Below are 20752 nucleotides of genomic sequence, written 5' to 3'. Positions count from 1 at the left end.
GTGAGTGAGCTTACCTGGCAAGTCTTATTGGACACAGGAGGAGGGAAAATGTGGCTGTGAACAGACGCCTCTTGTAGGGAATTTCTCTGTCTTATCTCCAGAAACAAGAAGTGCCCTATGAACAACAGCAAAGTTTATTGTTAATATACACTGTAAATGTACAAAATAAAAAGTACAGTGTAAAAAAATAAAAAGTAAAAAACAGGCTTCGCTACATATCTTCAAATACATAATGGAGCCAACTACCCTCAAGTCACCAAATACCCTCATGTCCTCCTTCACTACATCCATAAACCTCCTCTTTGGTCTTCCTCTATGCCTCCTACCTGGCAGCATCCTTCTACCAATATATTCACTATCTCTCCTCTGGACATGTCCGAACCATCTCAGTATGGCCTCTCTGACTTTATCTCCAAGGCCTCTAACATGTAATGTCCCTCTGATGTACTCCTTCCTGATCCTATCCATCCTGGTCACTCCCAATGTGAACTTCAGCATCCGCATCACTGCTACCTCCTGTTTTGCTTCCTGTCTTTTTCTCAGTGGTACTGTCTGTAGACCAAACAACATGGCGGTCTCACCACAGTTCTGCGATCAAAAATGGCCATGACTTATTTACACCCTGTCAAGTACTATTTCATTCTAGTGCACAACAATAGTACACGCAAAATGCATTGTTCCCACATGGGTATGCATTGTCACTATAAATTCCTGCATCTGTGAAGCAGTTGTGTCATTATTTGGTCCTGCTGTGTCACAACAGCAGACACCCCCCCCCCCCCCCCCCACACACGCTTCAGAAATTCCTCTATATGCAAAGGACCTACCAGATGTTGCCCTTGAGAGAACAAGCTCTCGGGTGTGGGAGCTGGAATTGCTGGCTAGAAGATATCGCATTGGGCAGTATAATCACTCATTAACATAAACTTACAGAAATGACTTGAGAATTCCCGCCCCATTGCATTGTTAGCTAGCTCATATTAACTCATTTTCTCACGTTATAATGCACAGAAAAGAGAAAGAAGTATGGATTGTGAATGATGGGCAAGTTCCTCATTAATATGTCCCTTCCACCACAAGGGTATTACCTGGAGTACTCTTCAGGGTTAGACCCTGCATGTCTTCTTTCTGTAGCAACTCATCCCCGGCCACTCTCCTCCAGGCAGAGTGCTGCTTGGACACGGACCAAGCACAAGCATCCTGCTCAAATGAGCAGTGTGATCCAAATGGAAGTGCACCTGAGGAAGACAGCGGGATTGTTGTGTGAAACCCCATCTGGTACGACTACCATCTCATCTCTCGGAATCTTAATTTCCCCATGGAGAGTGGGTTGTGAATTTAAAATAAGGACATGTGCAAAGCTTCAAAAAAGGCTGTGTTATTGACATGTAGAGTTATGATCTTGCGTGGATACAAAACCACAGTGAATTTGTAATAAAACAATGGAGACGTAATTAAAGTAGCTAAACATCTCTAGGGAGGAAAGTCAGAAATTTGAAAGGCATTTCTTGTCATTCAACATTTACAAATAAGTGGGTGCTGATACTTGGATGGAAAGCATCCAAAACCAAAATCTGAAGACAAGTTAACGCTTAAGACGTTCATCTTTGCTATATGTAGTCCGTAGGCTGTCGGAATTATCTGAGGCTAATGTTCAAAGGGAGAACATTTTCACAAGGATCATCAACAGGTCATAAAAAGGCATTACTGCCAAATAAATCCTCACCGCAGATGACACCCTCATCGTCTCCTAAAGGGCAGTCTGTGTGGAAATCACACACTTGCTTATGGTCGATGCAATATGCAGAGTTTTCACAGTAGAAATCATCGCCACAGTCCATGTCTGGTTTGATCACTTCATCCTCTTCATCTGAGAAAGAAAGCAGAACAGGAATCTTATATCCCTCGGACAGCAGTCAGAGGATGAAACTAATCCACCGGCTTTGACTTTCTGCTCTGTATGGTAAAATGTGAGAGATGCTCCACGTGAAACATTTTCAACTCACCTGATTCACAATTTATGAACTGCAGAGAGTCAAGAGCCACAATGTCTCCGTCCTCCACACACCCGGTGTAGCTCAGGGTGACTTGGAAGGGCTCGTCCACTTGGCCTATCAACGTCTCCACAGCTTCCCACTCCGCTCTGCATCAACCAAATTAGATGCAGTTTTAACATTCATTCATTCATTTTCTATCGCTGGGGTGCTGGAGCCTATCCCAGCTGTCTTCAGGCGAGAGGCGGGGTACACCCTGGACTGGTCGCCAGCCAATCACAGGGCACATATAGACAAACAACCATTCACACTCACATTCATACCTATGGACAATTTGGAGTCACCAATTAACCTAGCATGTTTTTGGAATGTGGGAGGAAACCGGAGTACCCGGAGAAAAAACACGCAAGCACGGGGAGAACATGCAAACTCCACACAGAGATGGCCGAGGGTGGAAGTGAACCCTGGTCCCACTCGACCGCCGCGCTGCCCCATTCAAAAGTTGAGAGGTCAATTTAAGTTCATTCATTCATTCATTTTCTACCGCTTTTCCTGCTGGAGCCTATCCCAGCTGTCTTCGGGCGAGAGTCGGGGTAGTCAATTTAAGTTAACCAATTCAATATTGTGCTTTTCAATATTAGCTTCACCCTGAAATTACACCCCTTTTTGTGTAGTAGTATGTTTATTATTTATATTTATATTGCACTTTTGTAATGAATTTTGTAATGCCGTGCCGCCCGCAGTCGAGTCGAGTGCAAAACCACTACAAAAGTATAGAAAGGACTGCCGGCATTGGCCTTCAATCTGCATCCCACAGGCCACATCAGGCCTGCTTAAGCTTTTCATAACACGACCACAAAAATGTAAAAGATAATGTACACATTTGCATCTAATATCTCACAATACTTTAGTTGGTTGGAGTGGTTCCAGGTTCCCAACATGAACTGCAGTGCTTGCTTGTTATGTTGTTGTTTGTCATTCCCAGTGGTATTAGCAGAGGCCTTGTTTGTGTTACTTTCTTGTTGTGTGTTCGCCTTTTATCTACTTTTTTTTGACACTGTAATGCGGTTAGTGTGCTGTGCGGTAATACCACCCCCCTGCGGTTTGATTGTGTTGTTAAGATCAGTTTTGTCTCATTCATGCAGGTCATTGTATTCTCAGTGCTTTCTGTTTTGTTTCTGCTTGCCTTCATAAAAGTGCAACTACCTGCCAAGAAGCCTTTGGCTGTCTTTCCCACTATGAAGAAACAAAGGTTATATAACACATGAGCAAGTAAGCTGTGGTTGCTTTTTCAGACTTCTGATTAGTTATGACGGCCAGTGAATGTGTTTTATATGGACAGACTCAATTTTTTTCAACTCCATTTGTGTGGATAAACAGTTTTTTTAACACCCAAGTGGGGCAACTGTCAAGACTTTGTGTGAACATAGTCTAAGTTTATATTTTTCTTTGGAAGAGTGAACATTTTGCCACATTATGCCACAAAATGTTTTGTGTTCACTCACAATTTGACATCAGGTGCCCAAAGTTATGATTGCATGACAAGCTGCCAGGGATTAGATCATCTGGATGGATTTGGTTATGGGAACATCCATCCATGCATTTTCTATGCCGCTTATCCTCACTTGCTGGAGCCTATCCCAGCTGTCTTCAGGCGAGAGGCGTACACCCTGGACTGGTCACGAGCCAATTACAGGGCACATATAGACAACAACCATTCACACTCACATTCATACCTATGGACAATTTGGAGTCGCCAATTAACCTAGCATGTTTTTGGAATGTGGAAATCGAAGAACCCGGAGAAAAGCCACCTATGCACAGGGAGAACATGCAAACTCCACACAAAGATGGCCGAGGGTGGAATTGAACTCTGGTCCCCTTAGGTGTTTTTTTTGTTTGCTATGCAATTTAATGCTCCTTACTTGGATTCTTTGTGTATCAGACCTTAAGTGTATGTAAATTTGAGTAACTGCAGAAGACGTCAATCCGCCCTTAATTTGATCTCACGTTACACAGACGTATGTACTCAACTTAAAAACTTCTCTATCTTACATAGAAAATGTCATTTGGAAAGAAATGAAAAAAAATAGAAAGAACTTCAGGTACTTTTAGCAAGTTTACCCTGTAAAAATCCCAAACATACCGTGACTCATAGAACGACTAACTTTGCCGTCCATGCCCACATCTGTTGTGATTAAAGTGCTTTGCAATTTGATGTGCACACTATAAAGAGGGAAAAAAGTTATCTTTAATGGAGTGAACGAGGCCAAACAAGACCACACAGACTAATACCTTTTACTTCAGCGGTTCTAAACTATATGAAAAACATCCAAGATGCTTTGTGGAACAAAATGGCGTATGAGCAAACAGTCCCAGGAGTATTGTTTGGGAATACAAGGACAGGTATTTTATATTGATTTAATACAGACGTCTCTAGTGGAACTAAAAGCACTCGTGGCTTCTGACGGAGGCTGTGGAAGTGAATTTATATCATCTGTCAGGACAGAAGAAGGATGGGTGGGCATGTGCAATAAGGCGGCATGGTGGATGGTGTCTTTGCACTGATAGGCTCAGCAATTCCTTTATGCTACGCAGACAGATGCACCCTATGCTGTACAGTAGGTGCTCTGCTTTGCACAAATGTGGCATAATAATTCACTACATGTCATTCAGCAAACAAGAAGCTGATAACCAGCACCAATTCTTGACACTTCCTCTAAGGTATATTTGTATATATATGTCCCACATTCCAAATACATGCTAGGTTAATTGGCGACTCCAAATTGTCCATAGGTATGAATGTGAGTGTGAATGGTTGTTTGTCTATATGTGCCCTGTGATTGGCTGGCGACCAGTCCAGGGTGTACCCCGCCTCTCTGGGACAGCTGGGATAGGCTCCAGCACCCCTTGCGACCCTTGTGAGGATAAGCGGTAGAAAATGACTGAATTAGTGGATTCTGTTGTAGGTGATTTACTATGATTGCTTGTGCAATTTCTAACAGGTGCAAAAGTGGTGCAGACTATTTAAATAAGGATTTAGCAACACACTCACACATGCACATGCTGCCCAAAGTAGGTGATATTTACCAAAGCAACAACTTTTTGCTCATACAACAACAAGACAATGTTACAAAATGTTCGACTGATAACAGATATCAATGATGAAATGAATATGCAGACTTAAACCATAGTCATCCTCAGTGGATAAAAAAGTAAAGCTCAAATTAAATGGACTCAAAGGGATGCCAACATCAGAGTGGATTAAAAGATATGTAGGATGATAATTTATCTATTTATTCCTATGGCAAGTGTAAACAAGATAGTTTTAGCCTATTTCATGACATATATTTGTCGCATTTGCTGACCTGATGTCCTTTCGTCTCTCAGGCTGGACAGCGATGACATCAGCGAATGAACTTGAGTGCAGTGGCTTGATCAGGACCAAGAGGTCCCCCGCCGTTGGTGATGTTTCATACAGAGCCAGATGCAAAACACACTGGTGCTCACTTCTGTGTATGACTGGGCTGGTTAAATGGTACTCACAACTCTCTGGAGCTTTAGAACCTCGGAAGGGGTTTAGAAGAAGAAAAAGACCTTAAAAAAAAAAAAAAAAGATGAGTTGTTTCTTATTTGAATGTTTTGTAGACGTTTTATAATTTTTTTTCTCCATGCTTCAAAGAAACATATCAGATATGGATATCAGAAATGAAGGGAACACAGAGAAAGATGTATTTTTTCTTCAAACTGCGTCTGAAGATCTCTCCCTATGAATATTTTATACCTACAAGTACATGAGAGCACGGACTTGTGTGAGCCTCTCACCATCAGAGCTCCCTTCCGAGTGGTCCGCCTCAGGCTTGGAACCTTCCCGCTGCGTTTTCTCCGGTTGCCGTGCTGACACAACCGACCAGTCACTTTGGTCGCTGTGATTTGATAAAGTCCAGAAGCACGGTGTCTCAAAATCACAGGAGGAAACTGCGAGACATGATGCATGTATGATTCACTATCATGGTCAAAATACTGTATGTTGAAAGTGGAATTCAAAACCAGACTGGATCTCATTAGCGTAGTGCTTCTGAGGGGGCTAGGGGGTGGGCGGTGAACTGTCAGGGAGGCAAGAAGGACTTTCAATATTAGTGCAGACCTGCCAACATGTATGAATTTGTCGTTCTCAGCATGCAATTTCACTCCTGAATATGCGTGTATGCTTCACTGCGCTCCATTTTGTTCCATTTTGAAGGATTCAAGTTCAGTCTATACAGTAGAGAAAAATACATACATATACATCAGTTTATTAATACCATTTGGAATGGTAACTTTACGACAAACCGGTTTCGTTGGAACATCCGGTACGGAACTGAAGAAAAAAATGATGTCAAAACAAGAAGGTGGCAGTGGAAGAGTTACACCAAGAATGACGTCTTCAACCTTAAATACCATATCTTACTTATATTGTGTGGAAATATGGGGTAATAACTATAAAAGCAATCTTCACTCGCTAAATGTACTGCAAAAAAGGTCAGTAAGGATAATTCATAATAATAAAATAATAAATAATAAATAAATAATAAATAACAATAAAATCACATAAATAAATAATAAAATCACAAATATTTAAACTTGCTGATATTAGCTCATCTTCAAACAGCTAAAATAATGCATAAGGCTAAAAATAACCAATTACCTAAAAATGTCATCCAAAACTTTACAAGAAAGCAGAAATATGATCTCAGGGAAGAACTAAATTTGAAACACGTACGTGCTAGGACTACGTTAAAAAGCCATAGCATTTCCGTATGTGGAATCAAACTATGGAATGGATTGAGTAAGGACCTCAAACAATGCACAACGATGAGCCAATTCAAGAAACAATACAAGCAGTTGATGTTTGCTAAATACAAGGATGAAGAGTCTTGAACCAGTCATGATGTGCTATATATATCACTATATTGACACTTACTATGGTGTACCCATTATGTCATTGGATGGTCATATCACCTCGTACTTCGGTACAAGGTGCATTATTAAAAAAAAAAAAAACTGTATTATGGAAAGCAGGAAGTGAACAAATTTAACAGTTACTGATTGTAAAAGTACCAGATGGAGGGGTAGGATTTAATAAGCTTTGCTCCTCCCCAGTCCTTTTGGACATGTGGAACTGTGAACTGATTATGTGATGCATTCAATTGTAATCTGATGCATGTTCAATTGAAATAAAACCATTACCATTACCAAATGTTCATTTATTCCTTTCATTCATCATTTATATGTGTTTATATGCATTTTTAATTACTTTTGGCTTTCCGGAACGGATTCATTGGATTGACATGATTTCTTATGGGAAAAATGGATTTGGCTTGAGTCAAACCTTCCTAGAACCAATTGATGACGCTAAGCAAGGTTCCACTCCATTCTTAACTGGCATTGGGTAAAATCAGGTATGTAACAGATGGAGGCTCTGTTCATTTGGAGTGACAGTGTGTCTGCCCATCGTGTTGTAGGCATACACAGAAAAAAACACCATGTGACAGCTGCAGAGGAAACTGGCACTTCAGCTAATTCCCTATGGGGCTAATACGAGCACAAGGGCCCCTATTAAACTGTTATCTATAAAAAAAAGTCATAATTTTACTACAGCGAATACTTTGTTGACAAAAAGGACCTAAAACTAGTCAAGTTTTTTGTCAAACTGCTTTTTTGCCAATAGCAAAACAGTTGTGTGCAACTTTTGTTCTTTTGGTTACGCTTCCTGAAGTTTTTGACGGGCTAGTTTTTCTATGAATGAAATCTTTTGATAGACAATAACCCTCAGGCAAGACAACCTGAACCCAAATTACATTACAAACAACATTTGTCATTCATTCATTCATTTTCTACCGCTTATCCTCACGAGGGTCGCGGGGGTTGCTGGAGCCTACCCAAGCTGACTTGGGACGAGAGGCGGGGTACACCCTGGACTGGTCGCCAGCCAATCACAGGTCACATATAGACAAACAACCATTCACACTCACATTCATACCTATGGACAATTTGGAGTCGCCAACATGTTTTTGGAATGTGGGAGGAAGTCTGAGTCCGCAGAGAAAACCCACGCATGCACGGGGAGAACATGCAAACTCCACACAGAGAGGGTGGAATTGAACTTGGGTCTCCTAGCTGTGAGGCCTGTGTGCTAACCACTCAACCAACATGTCATTCAGATGAATCAATTATTATTTGAAAAACAAATACATGCTTTGTCCGCCACGTATCCCTGTGGGCATCCTTGTTAAGGATGCAGTATCACACAATTGCTATAATTATAGCTTTTATTTATGGAAAATGCAAAGGGAAGGGGCGGTAAATGGAGAGTGAATAACAATTAAAAACAATTAGAACGCCTCAGGGCACCTGCACGGCGCAAATAGCACGGAGCAGAAAGGAAAGAGAGAGAGCATGATGTTGCTCTGTATACGTTATAACTTTCCCTTTTAGGTTTTCCCATTCCTCAAAACAGAAGGATCCCAATACCAGACCAGATGAAGCAGGACGATTATATTATATCCATTCATCAGTGCTCATGAGAAACTTGATCAAATCTGACCATAGAAAATACCATTATTTGATGCAGAATTACGTAAAAAAACTTCAATCAATGATGTTCAATGTTTGAAGTTAATTAAAAGGTATATATTTAGTAAGTGTAAAGGGTACACGGCATCAGGCCAAATAAACTAACAATGTATAGTTGTGTGTAATGTCATGTGTAAAACTTACATTGATTGTCACCTTCTGAGATGAGGTGATGAGCAAAAAGCGGATGTGACATGTTGTCTTCCAGATGACTGGCCAGAAGTGCGTTGCAATAGCTGATGACTGAAAAGAGACAGAACAAACCATCACCAAAAATACTGACATTCTCCTTTATTTTATCCGTGATTCTGAACAAATGTCTCATGAAGTTTCATAAAATGAAATGTCACAGTTTTAAAACTGCAACTGCAAAGATTTCCATTCTCCACAACATCTTAATGAGGTTTCTTCAAAATTTAAGAAGAAATGGCAGTGAGACAAAAAAATAACCAGGTAAACAATTTATTACAAACAACCCATGCATCCATCCATTTTCTATATGCCGGTTATCCTCACAAGAGTCAAGGGTGTATGCTGGCACCAACCCAAACCGACTTGGGACAAGAGGTGGGGTACACCCTGGACTGGTGGCCAGCCAATCACAGGGCACATATAGACAAACAACCATTCACACTCACATTCATACCTATGGACAATTTGGAGTCGCCAATTAACCTAGCATGTTTTTGGAATGTGGGAGAAAACCCACGCATGCACGGGGAGAACACCCAAGAATAGGGTTTTAAGAAGAAAAGAATGCCATCAACATGTAAAACACTTAATGATACATTTTATGTATGAAAAGTGCTCTACAAATAAAGTTTGATTGATTGATTGATTCAAAGGTTTCGTGTTCTTCAATGCCACTAAATATGGAATTCGTACAGGCTAACACAGGCTACTGTTGCAACCCCAACATTACTTCCTATCCGTCCTGACACTAAAAGGCTGTTTAGAAGTCGCTCAGAAGTTAGAAGGTGGTAAAAAGGTTCTCCACACTCTCACTACAAAAATATTAAAAAATTAAAAAAAAAATATATTAAAATAAATATCATATATATATATATATATATATATATATTATATATAAATAATATATAAATAACGATGACTACTTTGTGGGAATTTACTTATGGACAGTTCTGGATAGACAAGAAATAAACACTGTACACACAAGTATATCGCAAATCAGATAGCAAATGATAGCAAGTTAGATAACATCAACATGTTAAATGGTATTTCCCATGTTAATGTTAATTACACATGCTGACCATGCCGAGTCTACCAAATCCGATTTGACTGATGTGCGGCTGCTGCTGTTAAATGAAAGGATATTATAGACATTTTGACATCCCTTCAAGCGGGAAATCATAAAAGAAGTTCCACATCCAAAGCCAAAGGTTTGCACGGACAATTTCCGTGGAAGCAGCAACGAGTGACACTGTACGGCAACAAACATGTTATTGCCTAGGGGTGGAGGGGTTACACGTGACGAGTGGCGTTTTACGACCGAACAAGCATGACCAACAAACAGCAAGGAAGACGGGAAGACGACAGTTATCTTCATTGCAATTCTTGAACAGACTTTCTACTGTGCCGGGACGGCCCTAAGGCAAGGTCAGTAAAGGTCCAGTGTGACGAATCAAAGAATTATAGAGACACTTTCATAAAAGCAGCCATAGAGCTAACAAGCCAGTTGGACTATTAACACAGAACCAGTTAAATGTCATTGTTAAAAATTCACTAACCTATAAAAAAACATTAACGGGATATTGTTATCATTAAATGGCATTTGGAACCCCCTGTAAATATCTAATCAACACCCACAAAATGGAAAAACAATAAACAGATTTGCCAGTAAATGTCAAAACTTGCCTAAAATGCCTAAAACCTTCAGTCCATCATTCCAACACAGAATAAGATGATGTGTTAGGGTAAAAAGCTGCATGTGAAAAGGTGTTTTGGGGGGGGATTGGTTTCATGCGTTCATGCGGTTTCATTTAGTTCAAGGCTACAACTCCTACATAATTAGCATGTCTCTTCTTCGTCTTCTTTTCATTTCCCCACAGAGAATCATGTTCCATTGCGCAGACATCTGAGCTCCATTTTTATGTGGCCCATTGCCAGCCATCAAATAGAACGCAAAGCTCAATCATGTTTGGCAATATACGTACGTACCTCTCCAAGACGTGTTTTGGATTTGATATCCTCCTGAGCCACGGCATTTTTGCATTAAATACTTGGGTGCAAACAATATAGCACAATAGTTTGTTATAAAATCTGTTCATGTTTTTCACAATAGTCCTTTGTCATGGAGAATGGGATTTTGTGATTTAAATTTTTTTTTTGTCAACCATCATCTTTTCTACTATTTTGAGGATTGAAGAAAGACTTTTTAAAATATGAACTCACAAAATTCTACTTGCCTATTTAGAAAATAAACATTTTCACTATGATACTGATAGTAAAATCATTCTCAATCATTGATTAAACTTAAATTTCCATATTTAGAACATCAATATCGAATTGGCAGCCATTTACAAGAATAAAGTCAAAATGATAAGAGTTAAAAGTTGTCATCTAATGAGAAAATATTGTAATTCTACAAGAATAACATTTTAATATTACACAGGAAAATCATGTCATCATGTCACACACCAAAATACAACATTCATTGGTTAATACACATTAAAAAAAACGGGGCGGGGCACAGCAGTCAGATATAAAAGGTTAGACATTAAAAACGGATTTAAAGAGGTGGGTTTTGAGTTGTTTGTTTTATAATTATGACAAGACAATTTACATGAAGAAAGTTTAAATAATTGGAAACAAAAACAACAACAGTAGAAACTAAAATAAATATTGTCAAATAAAAATAAAAATTTTAACATCATCATTATTATCATTTCCGCAATCATTTTCACAATATTAGCAACTAAACAAAGACTAAAATTGCACTGAAAAATAAGTTATAAAAATAATAAAATAATATTATTTTAATAATGTAATATATCTGTTGATATGGGAATAAAATTACACTGTTGTGAAAAAAATGACATGAAGTCAGTTGAACTATAAAAAGTCAAAGTGAAAAACAACAACAAAATTGAAAAAATGAGCAGCACAAAAAAGTAATACACCTTTTCACAGCTTTTACATAAGTATAAATATTATACCATGTATATATATATGTATATGTATCAAGTGTACATATATTTATATATAATACACTGCATATTTTTGTTTGAGTTGTTTACAAATATACTACAAATATACTGTATTTCTAGCTACCTTGTACATGACTGACATTTTCTACTGCTTTAGAGATGATAACTTGTCCCTGCAGATAATAACTAATATAGACGTTTATTACAAATGAAATGCAAAATAAACCACTATTACTTTTCATTTCAACTACAACACTTTCATAGGGACACTAATTTACCAGTATTAGGACACAAATGGCAATGCGTGACGACCATTCACTCAAGTAAGAATGTGACTAAAATATCCATGTTTGACTGATAGTACATATGTCGTGCAAAGGCCATGTGGTAAGCTAGCCTGAGGGGGTTTAGTTTTGTATTGCTGGTTGCAACAAAGGGCATAGAATGACATCAATATATTTTGAAGAAGATATTAGCCTGGGGGCCACTTGTTGAACAACTCAACATACAGGGGGGATTTGTATGGAACCCAAATACATCTGATAACATCTCTTCAAAGATCCTCTTGCAGGCCCCAAATCGCCAGCCTATTTTGGTACAACCCAGTGAGAAATCAAAAGATTTGCGTTCCCAAATTTGGCTGTGGGTTTTCCAAAAAGCGTTTATTTATATTTGTAAACATCGCTTGCTTTTATTCCAATGTAATATTTCACCAAAGCAAGTGGCTAATTTGCATGCAACTGCTGAGTGCCTGTTTTCCTTTAAAACACAGTGAGCTATTAAACTGTCAAATTTTATTTTATGGTGTTTTGTCAAATGCACTGTGGATACAAGTATCGGGACACCTTCAGGTAGTCAAACTGGAGGAAAATACAATAATCAATCATAATTAATTAGTTAAAGACACAACCACGATTAGTAAATTTCCACAAATTGGATTTCTTATATTTAAATGGAGTATTTTCGTAGTTATAGCACAGAAAACCCGTTTACGACACTTAATACAATGTTTAACATTATTAGAGCCCTCTAGACATGAAATAACACCCCTATAGTGACTTTTACATTCATATTGCCCAATATAGTAGACTAAATAAGAGTGCATACGCCATTTAAGACATTAATAAGACTGACAGCACACTGAAAGAGAGGCAGACAGGAAGTGATGTCAGGATTTCAGAGATGAGTTTCAGCTCGGCGTTAGAAATTGTCTCAAAAGTAGCCTGTGTTTTTATTAGGGACACTTCTTTTTGTACAAGTACTGGTACTGGTCTTGCAGAATCCAACTTAGCACAACAAACATTTGCAAAAATTGGCAATCAATGCAACAAAAATGAGCTGCAGTAAAAAAAAAAACACCAATAAAACCACACTACAGTCGTCCCTGGCTGTGTCCCGGGTTGAACAATGTGATCGCTCGCCCGGTTTTCCAAATATGAATTAATAAAAGACTTGATTGCTGTTTTGATGGTTGACTATGGCCCATTATTAATCAAAAAAACACTGAAAGACAAGTCATATATCATATTCCGGTTACTAGGTGTCAGTAACCTTCAGCCAAATGTGAAAAAAAGTTTTCCTCACATTCAGTGTGGAAGAGGTATGTTTTTGGCTTCTTACTTTGTCCTTTTTTTCCCATACTCGTTTGGAAACATTTTCTTAAGGTTAGAATTAATAAATCGGATGCTAAATAGTTAGCTAGCTAGCATGCTAACCTTAAAGCCATGACTGTCTCTTGTGTGCCTGCATCCCTCTGCCTGCATATTGGTAATGTGGTGTAAACAAAGAATAATAGTGTGACTATAGAGTGTAAAGGTGACTATAGGGGTGTTATTTCATGTCTACAGGGCTCTAATAATGATTTAAAAATCCTACTTTGCGGAAATTCACAGTGTGGTGTTTTTAACCCACCAAAGGTGAAATATATCTCGTTTTTGGTCAGTCTAGTTTCCCTCCCAAGAGGACCTCATGAGATTTTTGAGGAGAATTTAGTGCAGACTTCTTTAGATTTCTTTCCCATTTCTCCATTCCACTTAATATAGCTTAAGCAAAAAGGAAGGCTAAGTATAGTGGGCATGTATAGACTGTATTTGTCTGTGCACTGACTTCTTTAACTTGTATGTGAAAACGTCTCCTACAAATATTGTGTTTCCGAAGTAATGAAGTCCCATGACTCGATTTATGAACAAATTGGCTGCAGCTTGGCTCGAGTTAACAGTTCAAATGTACCGCTATGCACTCTTCTTTCTGGTCATGCTGCGTCTGGGTGTGCACGTGTGTTCTATGACAATCAGCTATGATGAGAAATGGCAGCACAACTTAAACTAATATACATTTAATTCAAGGTGACTCAGGGCAAGTACTGTAAGCTGACATGTTGATGTGATTAGAAATGTGACTAAAAGCTTTGAGGCATGGTGACGTACTCTCGTTAGGATAATGTGATGGGATTTTTTGGGGGGGCATTTTCATCTATTTGGGTTATATTTATGATACAAGACAGACTGAATGTCAGGATTCAGGATGATGAAACGTCAGGAGAGCAGAATATAATAGGTAGGCTACATAGCAGAAAAACTACAATACTCATCATGCCTTCGTTTGTCATCTAGTTATCGAGTTATATCGTCACTTTAAACATTTTCAAGTACAGTTAAAGGTTTTGTGATGGCAGCACTCTGGAACATTCATTCATTGATTTATTCATTTTCTACCGCTTTGAAAAGCGGGGGTGCTGGAGCCTATCCCAGCTGTCTTCGGGCGAGAGGCGGGGTACACCCTGGACTGGTCGCCAGCCAATCACAGGGCACATATAGACAAACAACCATTCACACTCACATTCATACCTATGGACAATTTGGAGTCGCCAATTAACCTAGCATGTTTTTGGAATGTGGGAGGAAACCGGAGTACCCGGAGAAAACCCACGCATGCACAGGGAGAACATGCAAACTCCACACAGAGATGGCCGAGGGTGGAATTGAACCCTGGTCTCCTAGCTGTGAGGTCTGTGAGGTAACCACTCGATCGCTGTGCCGCCCCAATCTGGAACATATTATTCAAAATTGGATTGCGTTAAATCTTACAAGGCCGACTGATTGATAAGCTATGGCATGGCATGACAAAACTACAGCAATGACATGAATTTCTTAAAAATATTTGCAGGGTTGTTGCAGGACATGTGTTTGTGTCATAGTAAGGCAACTGTCCTCACAGGAAGAGCCACAACAAAAGCTCTTTGTTGAAGCCACCTCCATTGGTTAGTAATGCTTTTCAGACCTCTTGTGACTCATAAAATGAGGAGCGTCCATTAGCTGAAGAGAATATATAAGCTTGGGTATGTCTGTGTAGAGGATTCTTCTTTTGGCGGAAAGCTCCTAAGCGGCTCCTTATTGTTCATTCATTCATTCATTCATGATTTTATTTTCTCCCGCTGGAGCCTATCCCAGCTGTCTTTATTCATACCTATGGACAAGTTGAAGTCGCCAATTAACCTAGAATGTAACATGTAAACTCCACACGGAGATGGCCGAGATTGGAATCAAACTCGGGTCTTCAAGCTGTATGGCCTGACTGTTAACCACTTTACAACCGTGCAGCCATTATGGGTATTGTGTAAAATGAAATACTAATGTAAAAATACATAATGGCAAATGTTTACCACATCAAAGAACAGTTATAAAAATGTATTACAATTCATTCATTTTCTACAGCTTATCCTCACAAGAGGAGCCTATCCCAGCTGTCTTTGGGCGAGAGGCGGGGTACACCCTGGACTGGTCGCCAGCCAATCACAGGGCACATATAGACAAACAACCATTCACACTCACATTCATACCTATGGACAATTTGGAGTCACCAATTAACCTAGCATGTTTTTGGAATGTGGGAGGAAGTCTGAGTCCGCGGAGAAAACCCACGCATGCACGGGGAGAACATGCAAACTCCACACAGAGATGGCCAAGGGTGGGATTGAACTCGGGGCTCCTAGCTGTGAGGTCTGCGCGGTAACCACTGGACCACCATGCAGCCCTATTATAATACAATGGTATATAATAAAATCGTGGCACAAAATCATTATAAACACCGGCAATGGTGATAAACGCCGGCAAAAAGAAAGACACAAATAGGACAAAAATGTACCGATTATGGACAGAGAAGACAGATAGTTTGAAAGAGGGCTGAGGTAGGCCATCAAGGTTGAGAAACCATCTCTGACCAGAGACGGTAGTCTATGACACCACCTACGTATCTACCACATACAATACTATTACTATCCAAAACAACAAATTCACATGACACAGCCATCTTTGGTCTTAGCTGAATGAAATTCCAACAAGGGTGATTCCACTCAAACGACTGTCGTTGTCTCCAATGTAATCTTAACGACTCTCGGTTTTCACCAGAAAAATTGAAACTATTTTTTTGGGGGGGTGCCTCGAGCTGAAAAAATAAATACTTTGGATCTTCCACCATCCCTTCAGACTACAGTAGAGCAGTCTTAATGTGATCAAGCCCTGAGAATACAATGACCTGCATGAATGAGAACATCCGCAGACAGCGCTGTAGCAGCTTTACATGCATCAATTGTGACAGCCAACAGCTGCCTGCAGAGTAGAAGCCCCTCATCCATCCATCCATGTCAATCACCCACTGAGCTGACACCACCCACACCAGCAGCATCCACGGACAGTGTGCATACTCTTCCAACAAATTTCGATGGCATGTCTTTGTTTTTCAGATAAATCAGTATTTGCCGACTTCATAATAAAACCCACAATCCTCCAACTTGGAGACCTTCTGATGCAGCAGTCCAGTTGAAGAAACAAATGTCCGAAGAGTTCAAGCACTCAAGTCTTGTGACACATCATCATCATGTGACCACGGAGTCTTTATTATCGTCTCGAGGACATGTGGATGACAACATTTCATTTTACATCGTATTAAATTAGAAACATTTCATGTGCATAAATGTTGAAAATTCATTAGAAATAAGGTCAGCTGAAAAATATGAATAATAAATAACAATCCTCTCTCAAATTGCCAGCAAAGCAACGTATTGAAGACAATAACTGATCCATCATATGCAGCGGAACTTTGTCTTCAACAAAGAAACCACGACACACAGCCACAAACCAAGTTGCGTAAAAATCAACACTCTAGACATAATTGGGACATTTGGAGCAAAACCGAAAGTGTTTCCTCAAGTGTTCTTGTCTGCCATCCAATTCATTTTCTGTTACGCTTTGTTCTTCATGACCAGAATGGCTAAGGGTCCTTAAAGTGCATTGCTCCTATACTCCACACCCCTGCCAGATCATGCTTTGCTTTGAGTCGCCTGCCGAGCGAAACATCGCTTTCATCTGCAACACAGAGTGGGCTCTCGTCCAGCCACTTAGGAGTTGGATCTAAAGCAATGCAGAGTACAAAAAAAACACAAAAAGAGGGAAGGGGGGGGGGGGTGTTGTAACATCTCAGAAGGCAGCCGGTTTGGGATGCATGTTGCTCGGAAAAGCTCCAAATCGGTGATGTAAGGAAGTGGCAGCATGGGTGATACACATGGAATGGACACCTCTGTGTTGAATAATAGCTTAACTAAAACAATATGCATTAATTTGGTGCAAATTTCATCTTTATTCATTTTAATAGCGTAGAGGGTTATTACTGGATTTGTGTTGATCAGAGGTGCTGAGAGCTGCACAATGTCTTCTGATTTAGCGAACGCACATCCAGTTAATGTTCTTCATTGATCACAGATGATAGCGTCTGGACCAACAAGACCTCTGAGAAATAGCAACAGAGATTTATACAAAGGAAATTTAGCTTAGAGGCAATTAGTTTGGATGCTCAGCAACCAGAAGCTTCTAGAAAATTGGTCTCAGTTAAAATAATTCACTAAGGACCGAGAGATTGACATTTAAATTAGTTATTATTATTCATTCATAATTTGGAATTCATCCACCTTACAAGTGTGGTATATCAACACGCTGATTAAACAGCATGATTATTGCACAAGTGTGCTTTAGGATGGTCACAATTTTTTTATGCTATTTCTACCATAAATGCACCTGTACAAAGGTGCATTTTATGGAATTATGAACAATATTTGTGAGACATGGGCCTTGTGTGTACATCTTTCAGTTCAGCTCATGAAAAATAGAAGCAAAAACATGTTTCTGTTTATATATTGTTAAGTAGCGTTGCATCCAAATCAAAGATTCATAGCCATATGTGCACTGCCTGCTATAGTGAGAGTCACACTCATCAGCTTGTTTGCAGACAAGAATGTCCCTTTGATTCATTTCTGGACACTAAATAAGCACAGATGATTGGCTCCACTGTCAGTGCTGTTGAGTATATTAACAACATGCTGAACAAACGTGAAATACCCAGTTTCCCCTCAGCTACTATCTCACATATAGTCATATCAGGTAATATCCACACCTCTGGTAATATGGATATATATATATATATATATATATATATATATATATATATATATATATATATATATATATATATATATATATATATATATATATATATATAACCAAAACTAGGTTATGTCAGCCTTTTTCAATCTTTCTTCCTCAAAAAAATGCACATTCATGCCTAGTTGGAATGCCAAAGAAACATCACAGTATATCATAACAGGTTTCCAGCTACTAGGAATGGACATTTGAATATATTTTTGACCAGGGTAACACTTTAAAGCAATCTTATTTATGATGTATTGTGTAAAACTATGACAGGAACCACATCCAATTAAAAGCAAAAAACGTATACAGACCCACTGTTCAGCAAGTGACCAGTGTAGAATACTACATTTCTTTGAATGCCTTATATTTAGCAATTTAGTTTTTATGCTTGAAAATGTGTAAATTGGACCAAAAATGTGAAATATATGCTTTTTTTTTTTTTTACTAATAATAAGCTGGGCTGCACAGCGGACGAGTGGTAAGCGTGCAGGCCTCACAGCTAGGAGACCCGAGTTTAATTCCACCCTCAGCCATCTCTGTGTGGCGTTTGCATGTTCTCCCCGTGCATGCGTGGGTTTTCTCCGGGTACTCCGGTTTCCTCCCACATTCCAAAAACATGCTAGGTTAATTGGCCACTCCAAATTGTCCATAGGTATGAATGTGAGTGTGAATGGTTGTTTGTCTATATGTGCCCTGTGATTGGCTGGCGACCACTCGTCCGAAGACAGCTGGGATAGGCTCCAGCACGCTTATAACCCTTGTGAGGATAAGTGGTAGAAAATGAATGAATGAATGACTGTATTCAACCACAAAACAGCATGTGAATCGGCAAAATTCAAAATTCAAACCGTGACATGGCAGTGATGACTGTATAATCCAAAAACTGTCTGTGAGGATTGCAATCAAAGGATGATGAGACTCCTTCAGAAAGCTCTCAACTTATTTTCCGATTGTCAAATCATAGTGCCTTAAAATATCCATGACTGGCTAGCTCTTGCAACAAAACTCGAAACTTGAGACGAAATGTAAACCACCCTCTGCTGCTTTTCTACCAAGTAGTGCACCACATTTCACATGCTTTGCTACAAAACAAAACATATAAAGTCTAAGCAGACATTATGAGCATCCTACTGTTACTGAAGGCTAACAGGAAGCTGCAGTTCTGACACAAGTATTTCTTAATTTGTATGAAAATCCAAATATTAAGCAGCTCAACTACAAGAGGAGACACGCTGGATTCACCTCAGGACAACAAGAGGAAGAGCTACTGGGACTGTTGGCACAAATCAATCAATGCTGGGTCCTGACTGCGGTATAGCAATTATGGACACTAAATGCAATGAGTGGCTCCTGCATCTGCTGCTTTGTGCCTTCATTACATTAAAGATGCAAAGTTTGCAGTACCATGAAAGAAGCTACATGAAGCATGTATAAGCATACACTGATTAGAGAGCTGTATGAAGAATTGTTTGGAGAGCAAAATGAGCTGCAGCCCTCCAAATTTGGCAACCCACTCAGGAAGAAAAACACTTTAAAAGCCACTTTAAATCAGCAGTACTAATAAATCAATATATGGAAGTTATCACCATGTTATAAGAGAACACTGAACTGGGAAATGAGCTAACTCAGTTGGCAAGGGAGCAAAAATAATAATCATTTTAATACTTATTTATCTTTTAGGACGCTCAATTTCCTGCCAAGTGTTGCTGTTCTCAAATATACAGTAAATGAATTATGGTTTGATGATCAAAATCAAACACATTTGACGGTATATATTAAAATGAGATAACTACAAAATGTGCAGTACAAAACAACAAGATCAATTTCGGTGTGCATGGCAGCCTCTAACTTATTCAGACACCAAAACAATTAAAGTTTGATAAAAGTCACTTACTTATTAAAATGACGACGGGCAGGAAAAGACGCCTTTCCGTAACGTCCATGGCTCCCGTGTTTGTCAACTCCGTTCCCCGGGAAGTGGGTGTTCTTTGGCGTCTTTAGATCCTCATGTAGCCGTCACTAAGACGCTCTCAAGCGGTCTCGAGAGACCGAGTCGGCACGCCGGTTGGTTGCTTGCTTGTTTGGGCAAGTTGCGCACTGAGCGATGTGAGTGATGCTGATGCTGCTGCAGTGACGTCATCAGATACGCCTCCGCCCTCACGTGTTTGGCGCTTTCCCCCCCTCAATGACGATCTTTTCTTCCCCTTTGAAGTCTATATTTATTTCATTATATTTTTTCAACAGAAAAACATATAGAATTCATTACAATAGTGGAATATAAATATAAATAATAAACATACTACTACACAAAAAGGGGTGTAATTTCAGGGTGAAGCTAACATGCTAACAAGCTAACTTAAATTGACCTCTCAGCTTTTGAATGCAGTTCTGTAACAAGGAGTTTTCTACCACTTATCTTCACGAGGGTCGCAGGGGGTGCTGGAGCCATTCCCAGCTGTCTTCGGACAAAAAGCAGAGTACACCCTGGACTGGTGGC

At 39.5% G+C, this 20752-nt stretch overlaps 1 protein-coding gene across 1 annotated transcript in view; it reads right to left on the bottom strand.

Moving 5' to 3' along the window:
• ltk (leukocyte receptor tyrosine kinase) overlaps positions 1 to 20325 on the bottom strand; it is a 54382-nt gene extending 34057 nt beyond the window's left edge. The window contains exons 1-8 of the mRNA XM_058090985.1: positions 20150 to 20325; positions 8754 to 8852; positions 5820 to 5972; positions 5363 to 5591; positions 2007 to 2143; positions 1727 to 1870; positions 1089 to 1238; positions 15 to 115 (exon numbers count right to left, since the gene is read on the bottom strand). Coding sequence (XP_057946968.1) covers positions 15 to 115; positions 1089 to 1238; positions 1727 to 1870; positions 2007 to 2143; positions 5363 to 5591; positions 5820 to 5972; positions 8754 to 8852; positions 20150 to 20198 — 1062 coding nt within the window. The 5' untranslated portion in view covers positions 20199 to 20325. The remainder of the gene's footprint in view (positions 1 to 14; positions 116 to 1088; positions 1239 to 1726; positions 1871 to 2006; positions 2144 to 5362; positions 5592 to 5819; positions 5973 to 8753; positions 8853 to 20149) is intronic.
• Between the last annotated feature and the right edge of the window lie 427 nt (positions 20326 to 20752).

The sequence above is a fragment of the Doryrhamphus excisus genome, chromosome 13 (genome assembly GCF_030265055.1).
Source record: "Doryrhamphus excisus isolate RoL2022-K1 chromosome 13, RoL_Dexc_1.0, whole genome shotgun sequence".
In the NCBI taxonomy this organism is placed as follows: Eukaryota; Metazoa; Chordata; class Actinopteri; order Syngnathiformes; family Syngnathidae; genus Doryrhamphus; species Doryrhamphus excisus.
Note: the sequence above shows the minus strand (reverse complement) of the source record. Positions and strands in the feature narration are given on the sequence as shown.